At 49.1% G+C, this 22,008-nt stretch overlaps 1 protein-coding gene across 1 annotated transcript in view; it reads right to left on the minus strand.

The window, feature by feature from the left end:
- Positions 1-802: 802 nt before the first annotated feature.
- Positions 803-22,008, minus strand: part of LOC142492246 (uncharacterized) — a 36,462-nt gene continuing 15,256 nt past the window's right edge. The window contains exons 3-7 of the mRNA XM_075594917.1: positions 16,449-17,557; positions 15,803-15,971; positions 14,575-15,721; positions 13,361-14,173; positions 803-914 (exon numbers count right to left, since the gene is read on the minus strand). Coding sequence (XP_075451032.1) covers positions 803-914; positions 13,361-14,173; positions 14,575-15,721; positions 15,803-15,971; positions 16,449-17,557 — 3,350 coding nt within the window. The remainder of the gene's footprint in view (positions 915-13,360; positions 14,174-14,574; positions 15,722-15,802; positions 15,972-16,448; positions 17,558-22,008) is intronic.

Consider the following 22,008-nt stretch of genomic DNA (forward strand, 5'->3'; position numbering starts at 1 on the left):
TGTGTGTGTGTGTGTGTGTGTGTGTGTATTTATGTAGTAATCATAGCCCTCACCTTGAGAAAGATGCTGCATGTGCCGTGGAAACGTTGGACCTTTTGGCTGTGATTAAATCTTCATTTTGCTAAGACTGAGAGCCAGGATCGTCTTCTCTACAGCAACTAAGCCAGCGTGGACAGGGTTAACTTAATCAAGAAAGGACAGGCACAGCTTGAAAAACCTGGAGATCGTCACATTCTGCCCCCCCCCCCCCCGGCATTTTTGCTGTGAGGGTCTGTTTGCTTCCAGCTGCTATCTGCACCTCAGAATTCTTTGATATGAGACCACACGAGTCTCCCCAAAGGGTGGCAGCCAAAGGGTGGCAGACACTTGCTGCCGGTAGCTGATGTTAATGATGCTCTGTTACAATTCCCATAACCATTTATTATCTCTAACAGACCATGAAATGTCTGTAAAGTGAATGTATAACCTCTGTTCACTTAATGTACCCCCCTATACCTTATGTTTCCACTTGCCCTTCCTTATAGATTCTAACCTTCTTGGGGCAGGGTTCTCCTTACCTACTGTAACAATGTAACTTTATGGTTGTTATTTTATTGTTTTTGTCCTCCAACCCTATTGTACAGCACTACAGAATATGTTGGCGTGTTATAAATGATAATAACAATAATTCTGGGGTTGCCTGTCTGTCTCATGTGTAACAAAATAATTGTATTTATGTACGTATTGTGATGGTTCCTTAAGGGAAGGCATATATTTACTTTAAAAAATGTTGATGGCGATGATGATGACGACGACGTTATATTCAGTTTAAGATGATCTCTGTTTGCTTTTTTCTTTCTTGAAGATAAAATAATATGAACCGTGCATATCCCATGGCTTTATAGCCATTGCTACCCAATTTCTGACTCTCAGCTCTACGGCACAAAAGCAAAAGGACTGTCAACATCACAGGCTCCAAAACTCAGACCGAAGTAATACAAAAATTACCATCGAAAGCAAAGTGATACTTTTTTCATCTGGTACAGTTTTTATGCCCACTTTTCCAGCCAGAAGACATTGATAAATTGCTACCACTACTTTATATCACAAACAATTGTATGAAAGATTCCTATACATGCAAGTATCATCTGTCAAGTACATCCTCAGATCTGTGGACACATGATCCATAAAAGTGGGTGGATGGTGCTTACTCACCCTTTGCCCCGCCTAATACAGGAATAAATCCTAAGTCGTGTACAGTATGTTCTGCAAATCTGAAACTACATAATAGACTGCAATACTATTGGTTAACATATGGTCCTACCATTAATAATGTATCAGGTTTTACTTTTGTCATTAATAAACAATGACAAAAAATATCTGGGGAAACATGCTATATAATATATTTATATCTACGTTTACTTGACTCATTTTTCTTACTTTTTTGAGCATCTTTAATGCTGCTTGACCTGATCTTGACACCTCCCCCATCAACGTGAGGTAATATTGAAGGATTTTCAAACTCTGTATTGAGTTTATTGTTTGCAAGTTGGAGTAATGCCACAGGGTCTCTCTTCTGATTGATAGCCCATAGATCAGTTAGGCTATGGTTTTCTCATTTGTTTTGTTTGCATCATTAGGTTTGGATCTAAACAATTATTCTCTGCAAATGACTTTCCTCAAAATGAATGATTTTTGTGCCAGCAATAACACTCATACTACAAGTAGGAGTCTACTTTAATTGTGCAATCTCTGCTCCCTGTAAGACTTGGTTGACAGACAAGCTGCTTTGCATAGTGCAGGTAGTTTAATTATGTACATATGCTATGAGTAAACTGTTATATCAATTTCGCATACAAGAAAGTGTAGCAGAATATAGTAATATATGTGTTATAGAATAAGTGAGTATAAAATGTAATGGAAATATTGTTTCAACTTGAAGTTTGATTTGCCATTAAAATGTATTATTATTATTATTACCATCATCAATTTGTCAGTATTCTGCAATGGTTATCTAAAGAAGGGGTGTGCAAACTTTTGCTCCTGCGCCCCCCTGCCGCTTGTCCCCTGGTGCTCGCGCCCCACCCCCCCTTCGCTCAGTGCAACGTCACATGACGTGCAGGGTCATGTGAAGTCACGTGACCTGCGGCGTCATTTCACTTCGAGTTGCTATGGCAATGCACATCTGACGTCACGCTGCATGATCCCGCGGCGTCATTTGACGTTGCGATGCCATGGAGATGTTTCCAGACGCCGGCTAAAACAAGGTAAGTTAAGGTTCTAGAGGCCTCACGCGATCACTCGGCATTTAATTTTAATGGGGAAGAATGAGGGGCTCTGTAACCGCCCTTGCCTCCCCTGAAAAATCACCATTTTGTGCACCCCTGATCTAAAGTTTCCATGTTTCAACCAATGGAGCTTCAGTACTGTCTGCCAAGTGGAAAAACCAGTGGAACTATTATACAAATTAACGCAGAACCCTACAAAAATGGTCATACGAGTTTCTGACCTCTGATAATAAACAATGACCAAGAATTACATATATTCACTCTAAGAAATAATTCAATAACAATCCCAGAAGAACAGGGCATTACTGGCCAATAATGTCCTGGCTGGAAGAGTTGAAGGTCCAAGGCAAAGCCAAGGTAACCCAGCCAGGGCATTTTTGGCCAGTAGTGACCTTTTCTGAGAGGATTATTACTATTATGTATGTATGTATGTATGTCTTTATTTGTATAGCGCCATAAAATGTACATAGCGCTTCACAGTAGTAATACATGTCATTTAAATAACAAATATAAATAACACATCATGGGAATAAGTGCTTCAGACATACTGTAAAAGTAACATTAAGGAAGGAGTCCCTGCTCCGAGGAGCTTACAATCTAATTGGTAGGTAGGGAGAACGTACAGAGACAGTAGGAGGGAATACTAGTAAGTGCGTCTGCAGGAGGCCAAGCTTTGTGTCATGTGTCCATGATTATCCAGTGCTACTCATATGCTTCTTTAAGCAGATGTGTCTTAAGGTGGGTCTTAAAGGTGGATAGCGAGGGGGCTAGTCGGGTATTGAGGGGAAGAGCATTCCAGAGGTGTGGGGCAGAAAGTGAGAAAGGTTTAAGGCGGGAGAGGGCTTTAGATACAAAGGGGGTAGAAAGAAGACATCCTTGAGAAGAACGCAAGAGTCGTGATGGTGCATAGCGAGAAATTAGGGCTGAGATGTAATGAGGGGCAGAAGAATGTAAAGCTTTAAAAGTGAGCAATAGAATTGAGTGTGAGATACGCGATTTAATCGGAAGCCAGGAGAGGGATTTCAGCAGGGGAGACGCTGAGACAGATTTAGGAAAGAGTAGAGTGATTCTGGCAGCAGTGTTTAGGATATTTTGTAGGGGAGGCAGGTGAGAGGTAGGAAGGCTGGACAGCAGGAGGTTACAGTAATCAAGACGGGAGAGAATGAGGGCCTGAGTCAGAGTTTTAGCAGTTTAGTAACAGAGGAAAGGGCGTATCTTTGTGATATTGCGGAGGAAAAAGCGACAAGTTTTAGAAACGTTTTGAATATGAGAGGAGAATGAGAGAGAGGAATCAAGTGTGACCCCTAGGCAGCGTGCTTGGGCTACTGGGTGAATGATCGTATTTCCAATAGCAATGTGGAAGGATGTAGTAGGGCCAGGTTTGGGAGGTAGTATAAGGAGCTCTGTTTTTGCCATGTTAAGTTTCAGTCGGCGGATGGCCATCCAGGATGATATTCCAGAGAGGCATTCAGAAACTTTGGTCTGTATAGCAGGTGTAAGGTCAGGGGTTGAAAGGTAAATTTGTGTGTCGTCAGCATAGAGGTGATATTTAAACCCAAAAGATGTGATTAGGTCACCTAGAGAGAGTGTGTAGAGAGAAAAGAGAAGGGGTCCCAGGACAGAGCCCTGGGGTACCCCCACAGAGAGATCAATAGAGGAGGAGGAGGTGTTAGCAAAAGAGACACTGAAGGTACGATGGGAGAGGTAAGAGGAGATCCAGGATAAAGCTTTGTTCCGAATACCAAGAGTATGGAGAATGTGAAGGAGAAGAGGGTGGTTCACGGTGTCGAATGCTGCAGAGAGGTCGAGTAATATGAGCAGAGTGTAATGACCTCTGTCTTTGGCAGCGTGGAGGTCGTCAGTTATTTTAGTGAGGGCTGTTTCAGTAGAGTGAGCGGTGCGGAAGCCAGATTGTAGAGGGTCTAGTACAGAATAGGTGTTGAGAAAGTGTAGCAATCGAGAGAATACAAGACGTTCAAGGAGTTTGGAGGCAAAAGGCAGGAGGGAGACAGGTCGATAGTTAGAAGGACAGGTAGGGTCAAGCTTGCTGTTTTTGAGTAATGGTATAACGGTTGCATGCTTGAAGGATGAAGGAAAGGTACCAGAGTAGAGGGAAGAGTTAAAGATCTGTGTGAGCATAGGGATTATAGAAGGAGAAAGAGGTTTTAGGAGATGGGAGGGAATGGGATCAAGAGGGCAAGTGGTAGAGGGAGAAGAGGAGATCAGCAGTGATACATCCTCCTCCGAGATAGCAGAAAAAGAGTCAAGAAAGACAGGAGGAGAGTTGGGAAGCATTGTGGGATGGGAGGAGGAAACAGATGGGATGTTCTGCCGTATGGACTCCACCTTATTCTTAAAAAAGTCAGCAAAGTCCTGAGGTGAGATGGAGGAAGAAGAGGAGGCAGCTGAGGGTGGTCTGAGTAGAGAGTCAAAGACAGAAAAGAGACGGCGTGGGTTAGACTTGTGTGTGTTGATTAGTGATGAAAAGTAGGTTTGTTTAGCCTGAAAGAGGGCAGAGTTGAAACAGGATAGCATAAATTTGTAGTGAATGAAGTCTGCGAGCGTATGAGATTTCCTCCAGAGGCGTTCAGAGGAACGAGTGGAGGAACGCAGCATGCGTGTGTGGGAGTTTAGCCAGGGTCTGGGGTTAGAAGGGCGAGGACGGCAGAGAGAAAGTGGGGCATGAAGATCAAGAGAGGAAGATAAGGCAGAGTTGTAGTTCCTGACCAGGTTGTCAGGGTCTGAAGCGGAACTGAGAGAAGAGAGGGAGGAGCGTAAAGTGGAATCAAGAGCTGGTAGGTTAATAGAGTGCAGGTTTCTGCAAAAACGAGGGCGAGATGGAGATGGAGATGGAGAGAAGCGAGAGAGAGAAAATGAGATGAGGTGATGGTCAGAGAGAGGAAAAGGGGAAATGGAGAAGTCGGAGAGAGAGAAGTTTTTAGTGAAAACCAGGTCTAAGTAGTGGCCATCCTTGTGGGTGCTGGCTGCAGTCCACTGTTGAAGGCCAAAAGAAGAGGTTAGAGAAAGAAAGCGGGAAGCTCAAGGGAGAGAGGGGTCATCAATGTGGCAATTGAAGTCCCCAAGGAGAAGAACAGGGGAGTCTGAGGAGAGAAAGAAAGAGAGCCAGGATTCAAAGTGAGAGAGAAAGGCAGAAGGGGGATGAGTAGAGGAAGGTGGGCGATAGATGACCGCCACATGGACCGGGAGAGGAGAGAAGATCTGGACAGTGTGAGCCTCAAAGGAGGGAAAAGCAAGAGAGGGGGGAATAGAAATTGTTCTGTAACGGCAGAGAGAGGAGAGCAGGAGCCCCACGCCTCCACCCCTGCCATCAGGGCGTGGAGTGTGGGAGAAGGAAAGGCCACCGTAGGAGAGGGCAGCTTCCAGAGCAGAGTCAGACTGAGTGAGCCAGGTCTCAGTTATAGCAAAGAGAAGCAGGGAGTGAGAGAGAAAGAAGTCATGCACAGAGAGGAACTTGTTAGAAAGAGAGCGAGCATTCCAAAGTGCAGAGGAGAAAGGGAGAGAGGAGGGAGGGTGGCAGGGGATGGGTATGAGGTTAGAGGGGTTGACACCAGAAGGAGTAGAAGTTGCATGTGGAAGGCGAGGACGAGAGCAAGTAGAAATAAGGCAGGGACCAGGATTGGGAGAGATATCCCCAGAAGCAAGGAGGAGAAGCATGGACAGAAAGAGAATGTGTGAGGATGATTTGTAGGGGTGTGTTTTAGTGCAGGCGGCATAACTGTGTGGTGACAGAGGGCGCAGGTAAGAGAGGAGTTCATGTGAACTGAGAAGTGGTGAAGTAAGGAGAGATGGCGAAATATGAATAGAGTTAGAGACATGAGGCTGGTGGAAGGAAGTGCATAATTTGAAAATAAGTGAGGTTACAGTAAATATAAAAAGTAAAGGTGGCATCACAGCAATAGTAATGTGTTGAGATGTGCAGTGTGGGATGATAACCTTCTTTCCAGCGTAGTTCAAATGCAGGAATCAGAAGCAGTAGATGGTGTCCACTTTTTCCACTTCTTTTTAAACTTCCACTACTTTAAAGATTTCTACTTAAAAGCATTTCTGCTTAAGAGCAAAGGCTGCTAGCAGCAATGGCTGTTGTAAGTTTACTTATATACATTTAGAAAGTCACCTGGTTGGTACAACAAACATAATTAGCACATGTGAGGGTAGTTAAACCAAATTGTTTTTCAAAGGTGGGTGTTGTCTTGCACAAGTGTGAAAGATGAATTACATTAAGGCAATAGGGGGATGATTTCCACACAGACAATTTGAGATGTTTTACCTAAATTGAAGTAAAATTAGCTAAATAGACAGCAGGGTATGAGGATTGCAGGACACACAGACAATTTGAGATGTTTTACCTAAATTGAAGTAAAATTAGCTAAATAGACATTATAGATGTAGCCAGGTCTTCCCCTTGTCCCCTTTACCTCTGCTGCAGCGGGTGACATTGCGGAGAGGTGTGAGATGGCGACGGGCTGGCTGGAGGCTCCGGGATCCCGGTAAAGGGCGCCGCCATGTTGGACGTGTGTGCGCACACACGTGGAGGTTCACGCATGCGCAGAAGGAGCCCGGCAGCCATTACCAATTGGGATATGCGCTGTACAATAGCGCGCAAGGTGGCTAATAGGAAAGCTACTCCGCGGGAACTACAACCCCCAGCAGCCATTGGGGCTGCAGAAACACATGGCCCCACACAGCCAATGGGGCTGCTGCATTCCCCTTCTTGAGTGGATACATTTTGCGGTCAAAAGACACGCTAGTCAGTCGGAGCTGGGACAAGGAAGGGGTAGGTTGTGTGTTCAGGGTTCTGTGGCTCATGCCCTAGGCCAGAAACCCCCCATTAGGCCCCAGCTAGGCCCTGCCGCCCCTCAGCTTGTGGTTGCTGCAGGGACAGCCCCATGGATAGGGACACTGCCCTGTAGTACTAGAGTGAGGGACACAGACAGGGTACGGCGGTCTCCTGCTCACAGGTGATCTGGGACCAGATACTGACAACAAAGAAACACTGCATATGGTGGTACAATCCATGCGGGACCCACCCACCGTAGAGGCGGAGGCTGCACGGTTATCGTCACTGGATCCGTGGATCCCATCAGCATCACTACGCGCCCGGGTGTGGACACACCCGGCAGGTACCTTTATCCAGCAAGTGCACCAACTCAACAGTTTAGTGGGGGCAGCGCTGTCTCATACATTTGGGTGGGTTGGATCTTGGGGACACTGGGAAGGTTCAGTGTCCGAGAGCACCTCAGCACCTTGGGGACGGTATAACCTACAGGGTATGAACACGGTGTTGGGAACACGGTGAGGGGCTATGGCCATGCGAGGCCTGGTGGGTAGCTGTAACCATTATTTATCGCTAATAGTAAACTTTTTTAGCGTGACCCAGTGTCTTTATTATGTGTCCTGTAACAGGGTTTTTCTACATATAGAATCCCATACAGTTGGAGGCGCTACCGAGCACCGATCAGGTGCGCCCCAGGTTCCCAGCAGGGGAGGCTCAGGACTCTTGTGAGCAACAGGTATTGCACCACACACACGCTGTAGCTACACATCTCTGTAAATTATAGTTGGTGCACTTGAGGACTTGGTTGATACCTGCCAGGTGCTCCAGCACCTGGTAATGGTGACTAAAGAGAGGGCCCTTCTGTCCCACGCTGTCGCCGTCAGCGAAGGTGTCCGCCTCCACGTGGGGTTGTATCCAGCTGGAGGGCCCCACCATGAAGAGAGTCTCTATCTGTGGGGTGATCTGGTCCCAGACCACAGGTCGCTGGTACTGCGCGGCGTCTTCTTGCTGTGACCTTGACACAATTCACAATACGGGGCAATGTCCCTATCTAGTAGTATCCACAAACTAGTGGGAGTCTGTGCCTAGCTGGGGCCTATAAGGGGGTCTCTAGCCAATGCAGGGGCCACAAACACCCTGCACACTAACCCTCACCCTTCTGTGTCCCAGCTCTGACTGGCGTGGCTGCAAGCGCGCCACAAGTAGCAATCTCCTGCCCCATGAACCTGGCCTTCCCATTGGCTATGTAGCAGCACATGTCTAACAGCCCCTGGGGATGCTGTGAATTGTAGTTCCCCTGCGGACCTGCACCTGTAATGGCTGCCGCTCCAAGGGTGCTCTGTGCATGTGCGATCCCCCTTGTAATGGCCACCGCAAACATAGGCCCTTTGCGTATGCGCAACTCGTACTGCACATGCACGCGCTTGATCAATATGGTGGCGCCCTGCAAAGTGTGCAGCAGCGGTGACACGGTCACCCTGCTACCTGCCGCAGCTCTCCCCCACACACTATCAGCACTGGTTCCTGCCTCCGCTGACACTCGCGGCCACGCCGGGAGGTAAGGGGACAAAAGGGGGACCCAGGCTATATAAACTAAATGTAGGCTTATTTATCTTTATTTTTTTTACATTTTTCAAAAAAAAGATAGACACTTTAGTAGTCATATTAATCTTTATCAACATGATCATCTACATTCTAATGGTTTTAGTGCATGTGTTTATTAAAATCAAATTGTACATACCCACAGCCCCCCACTATATACACACTGCAGCCCCCCTCTATACACACAAACACACACACTGTAAGCTCACTCTATATACACAACCACACTCTGTAGCCCCCCCTACACCCACAAAAAACAATCTGCAGCCGTCCTTCACCCTCTAACTCACAAAACACACACTGAAAACACACACACAACACACACATCAGCCCTCCCTCTGCACCCACAAGCACACTGCATCCCCCTGTAAACCCACAAAACTGCAGACACACAAACACCAACAAAAAACACTCTGCAGTCCCCCTCTACACCCACAAAACACGCTGCAGACACACACCAACAAAACAGACTGCTGTCCCCCTCTACACCCACAAAATACACACCGGCAGCCCCCCTCTACATGCACAAACACACTCCAGCCCCCTGTAAACCCGCACACTGCAGACACACGCACACAGCAACAAAACACACTCTGCAGCCCTCCTCCACCCTTTACACCCACTGAAGACACACACACACAGCAGCCCCCCTTTACACAAACAATTAGGGTTGCCAGGTGTCCAGTTTGAAACGGATATACCAGTATTTTGCCCCTGCGTCTGGTAAAAAACGTGAGGTTATAATGGACATTTATGTTTCCGGTATTACCTCTCTTAACGTGTGGCGGGCAGTGCGTGCCAGGACAGGTGTCATGGTGGCTGCGGGGGGCAACTGCTTTGTCCAGCCGCCAGGCCCCCCGCAGCTACCGGGCCTGGCCAGAGACCTGAGACCATCCCCAAGGTAAGTTTATATTTTATATGTATTGTGGGGGGTGGGGGTGTTTTTATATGTATTGTGGGGAGGTGTATTTTTATATCTATTGGGGGGGATGTGTTTTTATATGTATATATATTTTGCACCATTTCATATTCTATTTTGTAAAAAACACATCAATAGAGTGGAGATAAAAAAAATTGAAATTCTTGGCGGTACAGTGGTTGCCTATTTTCATACCATGGCTCTTACTTAAGCAATAGCAGTGAGATTCTCTTCAGATAATCAGGAGGGCCTAGTTAGTCACTGAAAATCCAAATGTATGTAACGGGTTCCCCCCCCCCCCAATTGCAGATATAGTGTGGGGGTGCAGGAAACATATAGTGTTACTTGGTGTGGTGCATTACCTGTTGGCTCACAGGAGGGCTGAGGTTCCGCCACGGGGAACCTGGGGCAATAGACTAGCATATACAATTACAATGGTGCAGCGCCTCCACCTGTGATGGCTCCCACCAGAGGGGGAGTGGTTCCTCGCAGGACAATACCCAATAACCACATACAACTGATTGGATAAGAACGAATACCTTTTTACTGCTGTGCCTAGAAACATGCAATGTCAAACGGTAACAACAGGTGTCCCTTTCCAAAGGCAACCTGACTCAACGTCTCCCTGAGGTTAACGATAACGGACACACTTTATGCGTCGCGGCGGCCGCTATAGTCCCAACACAATGATCCCACCCTCAAGTCCAGTGAGTCCCACCCAAAGTCTCGCACTCCCAATTCATAGACCAGCGTGTACAGTATATATGTGTGTGACTGCGCAGCCACTATGTCTGATGATAGGCCTTGTTGGTGCACGTGAGTTGGTGAATTACCTGCCCGGGCTCCAGCCACGAGTACTGCTATACCGCAGGGAATCACTGGGATGTCCTCCGAAGTTGGGGTGAATTCCGGCGTGGATAATATCACCGCTTCTCCCCGCCATCTGTACCTTGACGAGAACCGGCTGATATCCACAGGCTGCAGTCAATCCGTACTGGGCCTCCGCAATTATAGTCTAGCAGTCTCTTAGAGGCCAAGCTTAAACCCAAGCCTCGCAGCGGAAAGCACAGCGTTCGCAGGATTCCTAACTAGCGTATAGATAATGGGGCAGGGTCCCTAACCTAGGGCCTGTCCTTATCACACTCTGCTAGGGTGACTCAGGGCTATCTGGGGCCTAGGGGAGTACTGGCCTAGTGCCAGGAGTCACTGACTCCAGCACCCTACCTCCTTCCCGTAGCTGCTCCTGATATCAACTGCTCACGTGGTCCCTGCGCGCGAATTGTATCTCTATGTTGCCAACAGAGCTCCTCCAGCCCTATTGGCTCCCTGGCATCATGGGGCCGTTCCAGAGGCTCATGGGACTTGAAGTCCTCTTCCAGAGCCCTCCTCTCATAGGCTAGTGCTTCGTGGGCTTTCGGGGCCTCCACTGCGCAGGCGCGAGCTCCCTGCAGTCCTCCCAGTGCTCCTAGCCCTTGCGCATGCGCAACGCCCCTAACAATGGCGGCGCCCTGCTCCGCGAACCGATGGAACCGCAGCAATGCGATCGCGGCCTTAACGACGGCCCGATCGTGTCCCCGGTAACCGGCCCGATCGCATCCCTGGCAACTGGCCGCAACCCTTAGTAACGCGCGGCTCGCGTACCAGCAGGAGGGGGGTTAATACGGCAAGGGGGACCTGGCTACATCCTCCCCCCGGTAAAATCCCCAACATCCTCGCTTGGGACACAACTCAATGTAACTATATACAGCAGTTATATAATGAAAATGCATTTGAAAACATAACTTAGCACATGCATGACTCTATACAATATTGCACAATTCCGTGAGCATCACAATCACAGATTGGATCTTGCTCCGAGAACACTGCTGAGTCTCATAATGGGGTGCCCCCATCTGATCATAGGCTACCCAAGTTGGAGGATACCTGATTCTTTAGCTCCGTCGGAGCTGTTCTTCTGCAACTCCCTCGGGGGAGTAATAAGCACAGTCCTGAGGCTCTGCCTCTTCCCTTGAGGGGAGAAATGTCTCTGAATAGTCTCTGTTAGGCACAAATCTCGGGCTCTGTGGATCCAAAGGCTGGCCTGTTGGTGCCACCTTAGTAGGCGTTGGCCTACAGGGCCCTTTACCCGTAGCTCCTCTGGGAGATGCCCCTTCTGTGGAGTAGTTCCTTTGAGAGGGTCCTTCCATAGGATCTTCAGGAGTGTCATAGTGGGTCTCGTTATGGACAGTCTCTTGACCCAGTTCTGAAAAGTCGGGCTCACCATTGAGTGGTGTGGCCAGTATCTCGGTCTCTTCATCTTCCACTTGTGGAATAGGAAGAAGATGGTTTCGGTGCCATACCTTTACCCGGCCGCCAGTATCTTTGATGCGATAGACCGGGAGGCCAGGCATTTGAGATTCTATTTCATACACTCCGTCTCTCCAACGGTCGGCCAATTTGTGTTTTCCTGGGACACCTAAGTTCCGAAGCAACACAGCGTCTCCTGGCCGAAGTTCCCGATATCTGACCTTATGGTCGTATCGCCTCTTATTATCAGCATTTAGCTTAGCGGTGGATTTCTCTGCCTGCTGATACACCTGCTGCAAGCTATCTTTGAGTCGTTGTACATATTTAAAATGGGTAGCATTATGTATCCCATCCATTGAGACTCTAAGACGCACATCCACTGGCAATCTCGCTTCTCTCCCAAACATCAGGAAGTATGGGGAGAATCCCGTTGACTCGTGTCTGGTGCAATTATACGCATGCACCAAGGTCTCTACATGTCGACTCCACTCCGATTTCTGAGCATTCTGTAGTGTTCCGAGCATGTCTAGTAATGTCCGATTAAAACGTTCGGGTAGAGCATCTCCTTCGGGGTGATACGGGGTCGTTCGGGATTTGGCAATGTTCAGCATTCGGAGCAGTTCCCTGATCAATGTACTCTCGAAATCCCGCCCCTGATCAGAGTGAAAGCGGTTGGGAAGGCCGTAATGTACAAAGTATTTTTCCCATAATATCTTCGCCACGGTGATGGCTTTCTGGTCTTTAGTAGGGAAAGCTTGAGCATACCGCGTGTAGTGGTCTGTGATGACCAGCACGTTGCATATTCCCCGGCTATCCGGCTCAATGCACATAAAGTCCATGCACACGAGGTCCATGGGACCCGAACTCTGCAGATGACCCATGGGGACCGCTCGGGTAGGCAGGGTTTTTCGCTGTATACACCTAGTACATCGGCGACAGTGACGCTCCACGGCTTCTCGCATCTTAGGCCAGAAAAACCGATCTCGGACCAGCCCCAAGGTTTTGTCTGTACCAAGGTGCCCAAGATCATCATGTAGGGACTTCAGCACCAGATATTGTAGGTTCTTAGGGAGGACTAGTTGTCTCCTATCCGGGTGGTTGTGGTACTGTACCACCCGATAGAGTAAGCAATTGTCTATTTCGAATTTGTCCCACTCCCGCATGAGCAAGGCCACCAAGTTTTTGGGCGCGCGCTTAAGAAGGGCAGGGTTCTCCTTTGTTACAGCTCTCCGGATGATACTAACGACAGGGTCTCGTACTTGGTAGTCTACCAGGTTCTTCCACCATAACACCTTATCAGGCGTGATATTCATCCCTTTGGGATCACAGTAAGTGGCTGGGACAGCCTGCGACCGGCATCCCAATGAATCAGCTGCTCGTAATTCTGAAAAGGCCACTTGGTCGTTGACGATAGCAGCCATGCTACACATAGCTCTCACGCCGGGTCCTGGGAGTTCCTCCCATTCCTCATCATCTCGAACAGCGCTTAACCCGGGTCGTCTGGAGAGAGCGTCAGCCCCTATATTCAAGGGCCCCGGCTTATATTTCATGGAGAATCTGTATCTGTTCAGGGCGGCCAACCAGCGGTGTCCGGCGGCATCCAATTTGGCCGAGGTATTGACGTAGGTGAGGGGATTGTTATCTGTCCTTACTTCAAAGTCAACACCGTACAGGTAATCGTGTAGTTTCTCGGTAATAGCCCACTTGAGAGCCAGGAACTCTAACTTGTGGACGGGGTATCTCTGTTCACTGGGTGTCAAGCTGCGGCTGATGTAAGCTACAGGCCGCAGGCCCTCCGGGTGCTTCTGGTGCAGGACGGCTCCCAGTCCATTGTGGCTGGCATCCACATGCAGGACGTATGGCTGTTCGGGATCCGCATATGCAAGCACGGGCGCTTCGGTCAGACACCTCTTCAGTTTCAGGAAGGCCTGCTCACACTCGGATGTCCATTTGTCCCCGAACGGTTGGCGTGCCGATACAGCCTTCTTCCCGGTCTCTGACGGGTATATCTTCAACAGATTGTTCAGGGGTTTAGCCTTGCTCGAGTACCCTTCCACGAAGCGGCGGTAATACCCACAGAATCCCAGGAAGGACCGCAACTCTGTGACGTTCTCAGGGCAAGGCCAGCTCACTACGGCCTCTACTTTGGCAGGGTTGGTGGCTATCCCTTTGGCAGACACTATGTGTCCCACGTAGGTCACCGAGGTATGGCAAAACCGGCACTTGTCTAGGGATAATTTCAAACCTTCGTTCCCCAGACGGTCGATCACCTTAAATAATCGTTCTTCGTGCTCTTCCAGAGTCCTTCTGAAGACGATGATATCATCCAGGTATACCAGACACTCCCGTGGAATCATGTCCCCGATAGTCTTCTCCATCAACCTTTGGAACGTAGCAGGCGCCCCACATATACCTTGGGGCATACGAGTAAATTGATAGAATCCCAGGGGGCAGACGAAAGCTGTTTTTTCTTGATCTTCCGCGCTCATAGGTACCTGATAGTACCCGGATCGGAGGTCGAGCACGCTGAGCCATTGACTTCCATTCAGCGCGTTCAGTATCTCTTCGATGTGTGGGAGCTTGTACTGATCCGGTATCGTACGATTGTTCAATGTCCGATAATCAATGCACAGTCGTACAGATCCGTTCTTTTTACGCACCACCACTATGGGGGACGCGTATGGGCCTCGGGACTCTGTCAAAACCCTGCATCTTCCATATCTCGAAGGGCGTTCCTCACGTCGTCTATATTCCGCGGGGCGAGGCGGCGTGATCGTTCTCGGAACGGGGTGGTATCACTCAATCGGATGGTATGTTGGGCGCTGCAACTACACCCGACGTCCATCTCACTCATGGAGAACACATGTCGTCGTTGAGTCAACTGCGTGGCCAGCCACTCCTTCCAATGGGTGGACAGTGTCGAATCACCGAAGTTGAAATCCAGCTCGACGAAACGCTCATCCGCGGCCGCCGCCTTCACCTCAGGTGTGTCTACTACCGGGCTGAACGGATATATGCCACCCAACTTCTGACCGGCATCCAACTCCATCGGGAAGGGAGAGATATTCTGAACATACACGTGGGTTCGGCGTGGAATCCTAGTTGTCCACTCCCTCACCTCCGGTAGTATCTTATATCCTCTCTGGCCCTCTTCTTCCGGGGTACTCTCCAGAGAGAAAAGCTGATCATCCCTATCTCGTTCAGGGTAACAACACCAGACAGGCAGTCTTTGTACTCCCCCTGGTAATATGGTCGTCAGTCCGGCCTGACGATTGTATAGGTCTCCATGTCGCTCCAGGGCATAGATCCGTTGGCACTCTTCTCTTAGAACTGGATCTAGAAGGGCGGTGGCTAGAGGTAACTCATTAGTCTCTTTCAGGTACGCCCGGAACACTGCTTGTACTATATCAGCGTTAGTGCCTAAAATGATCAGGTACTTGCACTGTCCTTGGGGTTCCGGGCATACTAAGGCCGCTAATTGCATGGGGTGTCTGTTTCCGGTGTTCAGCTGGAGTATTTCCATTTGCACCTGTACAATCCCAGCGATAGGGTAGTCTTCATTGCTTAGCCCTCGTACTGTCATATGCTCGGCCGTTCTCAGTGTACAGTGTCGGAGGTGCTGTTCATAGAACGGTTGGTATATGATGGTCACTTGCGACCCTGTATCCAGTAGGGCCGATGCGTAGATCCCTTCTACTAATACTGGCACAATGGCTGCAGGGCCTACTTGGCTGTAAGCCCCTCGGTTGGGGGCTTCCACCCCTGCCTCGGTATCCGCAGGGGCATTGGGGTTCCCTTGAGGGGTCTCCACGTCAGGTCCGGCGGCTTGTGCTCGGCATACCATCGTCCGGGCTGGGTTTCGTCGAGTGGGGGTTTTGTCCTCAGGGGAGTCCTACCTTTCTGGGCAGGCCCAAGTGAAATGGCCCTTCTTACCGCAGGTGTAGCAAAGGAGGTCCCTTGATTCAGAACGGCCACGGTACGGGGGAGGGGAGTTGCGAGTGGGCCTAGCTTTGTGGCCCGAGCCCTTAGGGGCGACCTCCTCTTCTGTAGTCGCGGGATTCTTGGCCTTGGCGGGAGTATGCAACCGGCCATATGCCTCATGCTTGTTGATATAATATAAATATTTCTTTTAAACTTGTAACGATCAGCGTTTTTTCATTAAAGCTTGCTTGTAATTTTTCTTTAAACTTGCTTGTGTTTTTTTAAATTGATTTTATCCGTATTATATGTTTGTATCTTTAGTTAATATATATTATGTTTCAATAGATTAATAAAGTTGTTTGAAGTTATGTTAGATTGTTAAGTTTATATTGTCAATAAAGTTTGTTGTGTTTCTTGACGCGCTGACGTCACCGCGACACCCGCCGTGAAGCGTGGTACTCATGATGCACTCTGGCAACAGGGCGCATTGCAGGTGATACAGCTAAGCGACGGGTTAACGGGACGTTTGGCGGGAAAAGGAGACTATATTAGGTAAGGGGGAATATTAGATCATTGTACACCTTGATAAAGAGCGCACGCTCGAAACATGTCGGTGGGGGCCTGAGGGCTCTATTTTTTCTGTCAACCATGCTCTGACCATAATAAACCTCTCATTTTGTGAAACACTCTCTAGCATTTTTTTGTAGCTGTGCTCCAATTCTCCTTCTGGATATCTGATCTCATCCACTAGATCCTCCCAGCAAGGGGGGTCGTTCCGCATCAGGGAGCATTTAACCATGATGGCGATAGGGTTGTCGGGAAGTGCTCCTTTCTGGAATTGATTCCAGCAATACTCATCCACCTGAGTGGACTTGATCTGGTCTCGTTTCCGCATATCCCATAGGACCTTCCTAATTCGGTGGAGATAGGCAGACAGCTCCTCCCCCAGCTTCTGGCGAAGTTTGAGGTACCTCAGCATCAGTTGGCCTTCATCTTCTGTTTGCACGTAAGCACGCTCAAGCGTCTCTAACATTTTCTGAGCAGTGATATCTGCATGTTGATCCTTAGCCAGCCGTATGGTGATGGAAGCGGGTGACCGTAGACACTCCATTATGTGTTGTCGTTTGACTAGCTCAGGGCACGTCCATTCCTCTACAACCTGTGAAGTATACTCTATCCATGTGTCAAACGCCTCTTCGCCCGCCGGTGTCGGTTTAGTGCCTGAAAAGATTTTCAGTTTACGAAATTGCTGTTGCATTGATGCTTCAGCCCTGGCTCCTCCCAACTCGGCAAGACTTTGAACTAACATTTGGATCTCATTTCCCCCGCTAGTCGGGGCCGGTGCAGTACTGGGCAGCGGACTGTGGTCGGTGGCTGCACCTTCAGTAGACTCACAATAACTCTCAGGGGAAGAAGACGAGGCACACATATCCACCTCCTCCAAGTTCATGCGGGAGCTGTCGGGTTCGGACTTGATGGGCCGCGCGGGGTACACCACCGCACAACTCGACTCGGCCGGGCCGTCAAAACACACGCTGGACGGTCCTTGTTCCTCATTTACATCTTGCCCAATGTCCACTAACACTGAATAATACCCCTTGGTCTCTGTACATTGATCTACCAAGGCTAGGGCGTTTGTACCCCAGAGATGAGAGTGTTGGCGCAAAGCTACTCGTATGGCCATAGACGGGACGTCTATAGGGATGCAGCACACCGCAAGCGTGTGGGTCGGTGGCACTTCCAGCCTCATAGCCCACTCATATACTTCTGAGTGCGACAGGCACGGGAATATTGGTGACATTTTAGAACGTTTGTTGAATAGGGCACCCCAGGTCTAAGCTCTCAGCAGCGCCTCCAAATGTAACGGGTTTCCCCCCCCCAATCGCAGATATAGTGTGGGGGTGCAGGAAACATATAGTGTTACTTGGTGTGGTGCATTACCTGTTGGCTCACAGGAGGGCTGAGCTTCCGCCACGGGGAACCTGGGGCAATATACTAGCATATACAATTACAATGGTGCAGCGCCTCCACCTGCGATGGCTCCCACCAGAAGGGGAGTGGTTCCTCGCAGGACAATACCCAATAACCACATACAACTGATTGGATAAGAACGAATACCTTTTTACTGCTGTGCCTAGAAACATGCAATGTCAAACGGTAACAACAGGTGTCCCTTTCCAAAGGCAACCTGACTCAACGTCGCCCTGAGGTTAACACTAACGGACACCCCGGAGGGTGTCCACACTTTATGCATCGCGGCGGCCGCTACTGTCCCAACACAATGATCCCACCCTCAAGTCCAGTGAGTCCAACCCAAAGTCTCGCACTCCCAATTCATAGACCAGCGTGTATATATATGTGTGTGACTGCGCAGCCACTATGTCTGATGATAGGCCTTGTTGGAGCACGTGAGTTGGTGAGTTACCTGCCCGGGCTCCAGCCACGAGTACTGCTATACCGCAGGGAATCACTGGGATGTCCTCCGAAGTTGGGGTGAATTCCGGCGTGGATAATATCACTGCTTCTCCCCACCGTCTGTACCTTGACGAGAACCAGCTGATATCCACAGGCCGCAGTCAATCCGTACTGGGCCTCCGCAATTATAGTCTAGCAGTCTCTTAGTGGCCAAGCTTAAACCCAAGCCTCGCAGCGGAAAGCACAGCGTCCGCGGGATTCCTAACTAGCGTATAGATAATGGGGCAGAGTCCCTAACCTAGGGCCTGTCCTTATCACACTCCGCTAGGGTGACTCAGGGCTATCTGGGGCCTAGGGGAGTACTGGCCTAGTGCCGGGAGTCACTGACTCCAGCACCCTACCTCCTTCCCGTAGCTGCTCCTGATATCAACTGCTCACGTGGTCCCTGCGCGCGAAATGTATCTCTATGTTGCCAACAGAGCTCCTCCAGCCCTATTGGCTCCCTGGCGTCATGGGGCCATTCCAGAGGCTCATGGGACTTGAAGTCCTCTTCCAGAGCCCTCCTCTCATAGGCTAGTGCTTCGCGGGCTTTCGGGGCCTCCACTGCGCAGGCGCGAGCTCCCTGCAGTACTCTCGGTGCTCCTAGCCCTTGCGCATGCGCAACGCCCCTAACAATGGCGGCGCCCTGCTCCGCGAACCGACGGAACCACAGCAACGCGATCGCGGCCTTAACGACGGCCCGATCGCGTCCCCGGCAACCGGCCCGATCGCATCCCTGGCAACCGGCCGCAACCCTTAGTAACGCGCGTCTCGCGCACCAGCAGGAGGGGGGTTAATAAGGCAAGGGGGACCTGGCTACATGTAGAAGGCAGGTTTTAACACAATGGCTAGAACCATATCTGCTTCTTTCCCACTGGCCTAGCACAAGGGTTCTAAGGGCCAACCTCTGTTGCCTTGCAATAGGCAGGCCCAAATGTGTCATTTGTACCAGTACATGTTAACTAAATATTTTAGTGTGTTATAGTGTATTCTATCTTGCTGACTGTACAGCACCACGGAAACTGTTGGGACCTTATAAAACTAAGTCGAAGTTGCTTGTACAGTAGATCTATAGGTCAGTAGCTTTTGTTTTAAAGTCATCAATAAGGAAATTCAAACACATTCCTGAGTGAATAAATTGCATAAAGCAACAAAAAAAAACCAATAAAGACTATTAGCTCTGACCACACTTTGTCTTCCAATGTCATGGAACATAGTGGCATCATAAATGAGAGAAACCTAGACCCCTCTGTAACTCTACAAACCCAAAAGAACAAGGAGGGTGGAATGCCATTGAAAATGTTGCTGTTTTTTTGTTGTATAGTATCTCAATGCATCTCATGGGTATCTCTATTTGAAGTGCCAATGAAAACTTAAAAAAACTAGATAATGTTATGAGCAATTGATTTAAAAAAATGGCTGTCTGGATTTATATTCCTTTCTTTTTAATATTGTCATGTAGCCCGGCAGTAACTTCATAGTAGAGATAAAAGATTAGTGGTGGAGAGTGTCATTAAGCAGATAAAACCCAAACACTAGCCTATAATTGAATAATTCATTTCAAAATAATAAATATGTTGGTTTGTCAGCACTATATGTTAGTGTCTGGATGTCCTTCTGCATGCTAATCTTTCTCCCTAACAGAAAGTACAATTTTTATACATACTTATAAAATAAATAACCCACTTAGATTTATTATTATGTCACAAATCAAATAAACCCAGTTCTGTAGTATTTTAACAAACTAAAAGTCATTCATTGAACATTTGCACAGTACAAAGATGATACTGTTATAGCAGGGACTCTCCCCGGTCCGCCCAGTCCCCCCACTTACCTTCGCTACAGCAGGGGAACTTGTAGGCGTTGCGGGGAATTGTGGAGATGGAGGTTCCTTATCGGCATCGTTGGAGGTTCCTTGCGGCTCCCTGTGCAGGGCGCCACCAAATTGAAGTTGCGCACGCATGCGCAGTGGATCGCGCATGCGCAGAGGATCCGTTAGGTGCGTGAGAGGCGGCCATTAGAGGAACAGGGCTCCGCGGGGACTACAAGCCCCATAATGCATAGGGGCAAGTCGTCAGGGGCCACAGATAGGCCAATAGGGCTGCGAGGATCCCCCTTCTCGAGAAAGGATACATTTTGCGTGCTGGAGACCACACCAGTCGGAGCTGGGATAAGGTTAGGGTAGGTTGTGTAGGTGCAGAGCGTCTTTGACCCCTGCAGTAGGCCAGAGACCCCCTAGGCCCAAGCTTGGCCCCGACTCACTGTGATAGCTTGTGGCTGCTGCAGGGACCCCCATAGATAGGGACCCTGTCCTGTAGCACTAGGGTGAGGAAAAGCCAGGACGCGGCTGCGACCTGGTCCCTTCGTGATCTGGGACCGGATCATCATAACCATATGTACAGAGACATTCTTCATGGTGGAACCGTCCAAGCGAGACACCACCCAACGTAAAGGCAGAAGGCTTCGTGGATGACATAGCTGGATTAGTGGATCCCACCATACCATATCAGCGCTACCGGGTGTTGGAGCACCCGGCAGGTACCTCACCTCACCAGCTGTACACCTTCAGTTCTAATGGGGCAGCGCTGTCTCACACATTTGGGCGGGCCAGCTCTTGTGGACACCGGGGAGGTTAGGTGCCCAGGAACACCTCAGTACTTTCAGGGGACATTCCATCGGGGTGTGGGAGTTGGGTTGATGGCCCTGTGGGGAAATGGCGGTGCATGACCCACATTGGTGTGGTACTGTTATTTTGTTTGCTTGCCTATAGTAAAACTGTAGTCTATCACTACGTGTATATTAATATTTGGGTCCTGTAACGGGGTCATCCCACATAGTCGGATCCCGCTACAAGTGGAGGAGCAGCGGAGGCTGAGGATTTCAGCTGTCTGCGCCCACCCCCCCGCCTCGCAGCCTCAGAGAACAGTACATTTTTGCGGCCCGGAAGGAACACAGCAGCGTTAATTGTCCCGGCCAGACAGTTTGTATTAGCTGCTCGGAGAAGCCCCAGTCCCCTCTACCCTGACAATACTCCCCCCCCCCCTCGCACATACACACACATACAAAACAATGGGCAAAAGCCTTATAAGCCAAATCTGACTAATAGCGCTTTTGCCCATTCCAAAGCATTCAAATGCATTTACTGTACCAGAACCCCCTGCAGAGGTCTATATCTCTGGAAGCAGGGGTCCCCGAAGCTTATATTAATTTGGTTCAGCCCCGGAAACCCCTTGCTGAAATCCTGTATAGAAAAATAATTTAAAAAAAGGTTAGATTTCTGTAAGAGCTGCTCTTGGGAGACACAGAGAGACTAATCTCTCTGGATCTCACTCCGCGCAGCCCTTACAGGCTGGCTCGGTAGGATAAATGTTGCAGGGACCCCCGCTAAATTAATCCTGCCGGGCCACTTTCTGTTAACTGGGCCGCAATTGAGTGTGGCTGCATTTCGTTCCTGCCCCAGCAAACCTTTGCAGTCGGGATCAGCAAGTCTTGCAACATCTGTTCATTGCTAGTGGTAGTCCACCCCTTCCCAAGCTTTAGCTTGTTATCAATTATCCATCCTTAAAACATGTCACTGCGGTTTAATCATTTACAAATCAATGTCAGAATAGTGCTAATTAGTCAAATCAATTAGTAAAATTCCCTGCATTAACAGGTCATCTGAGAGCATTTGGATATATCATTAACTACTGTAGATGACATTCAACACAGCAGTAATAAGGATGGGTTCAGGTATGTTAAATACCATATGCTTGAGACTGTTT

Source organism: Ascaphus truei, chromosome 4, assembly GCF_040206685.1.
Source record: "Ascaphus truei isolate aAscTru1 chromosome 4, aAscTru1.hap1, whole genome shotgun sequence".
Classification (NCBI taxonomy): domain Eukaryota; kingdom Metazoa; phylum Chordata; class Amphibia; order Anura; family Ascaphidae; genus Ascaphus; species Ascaphus truei.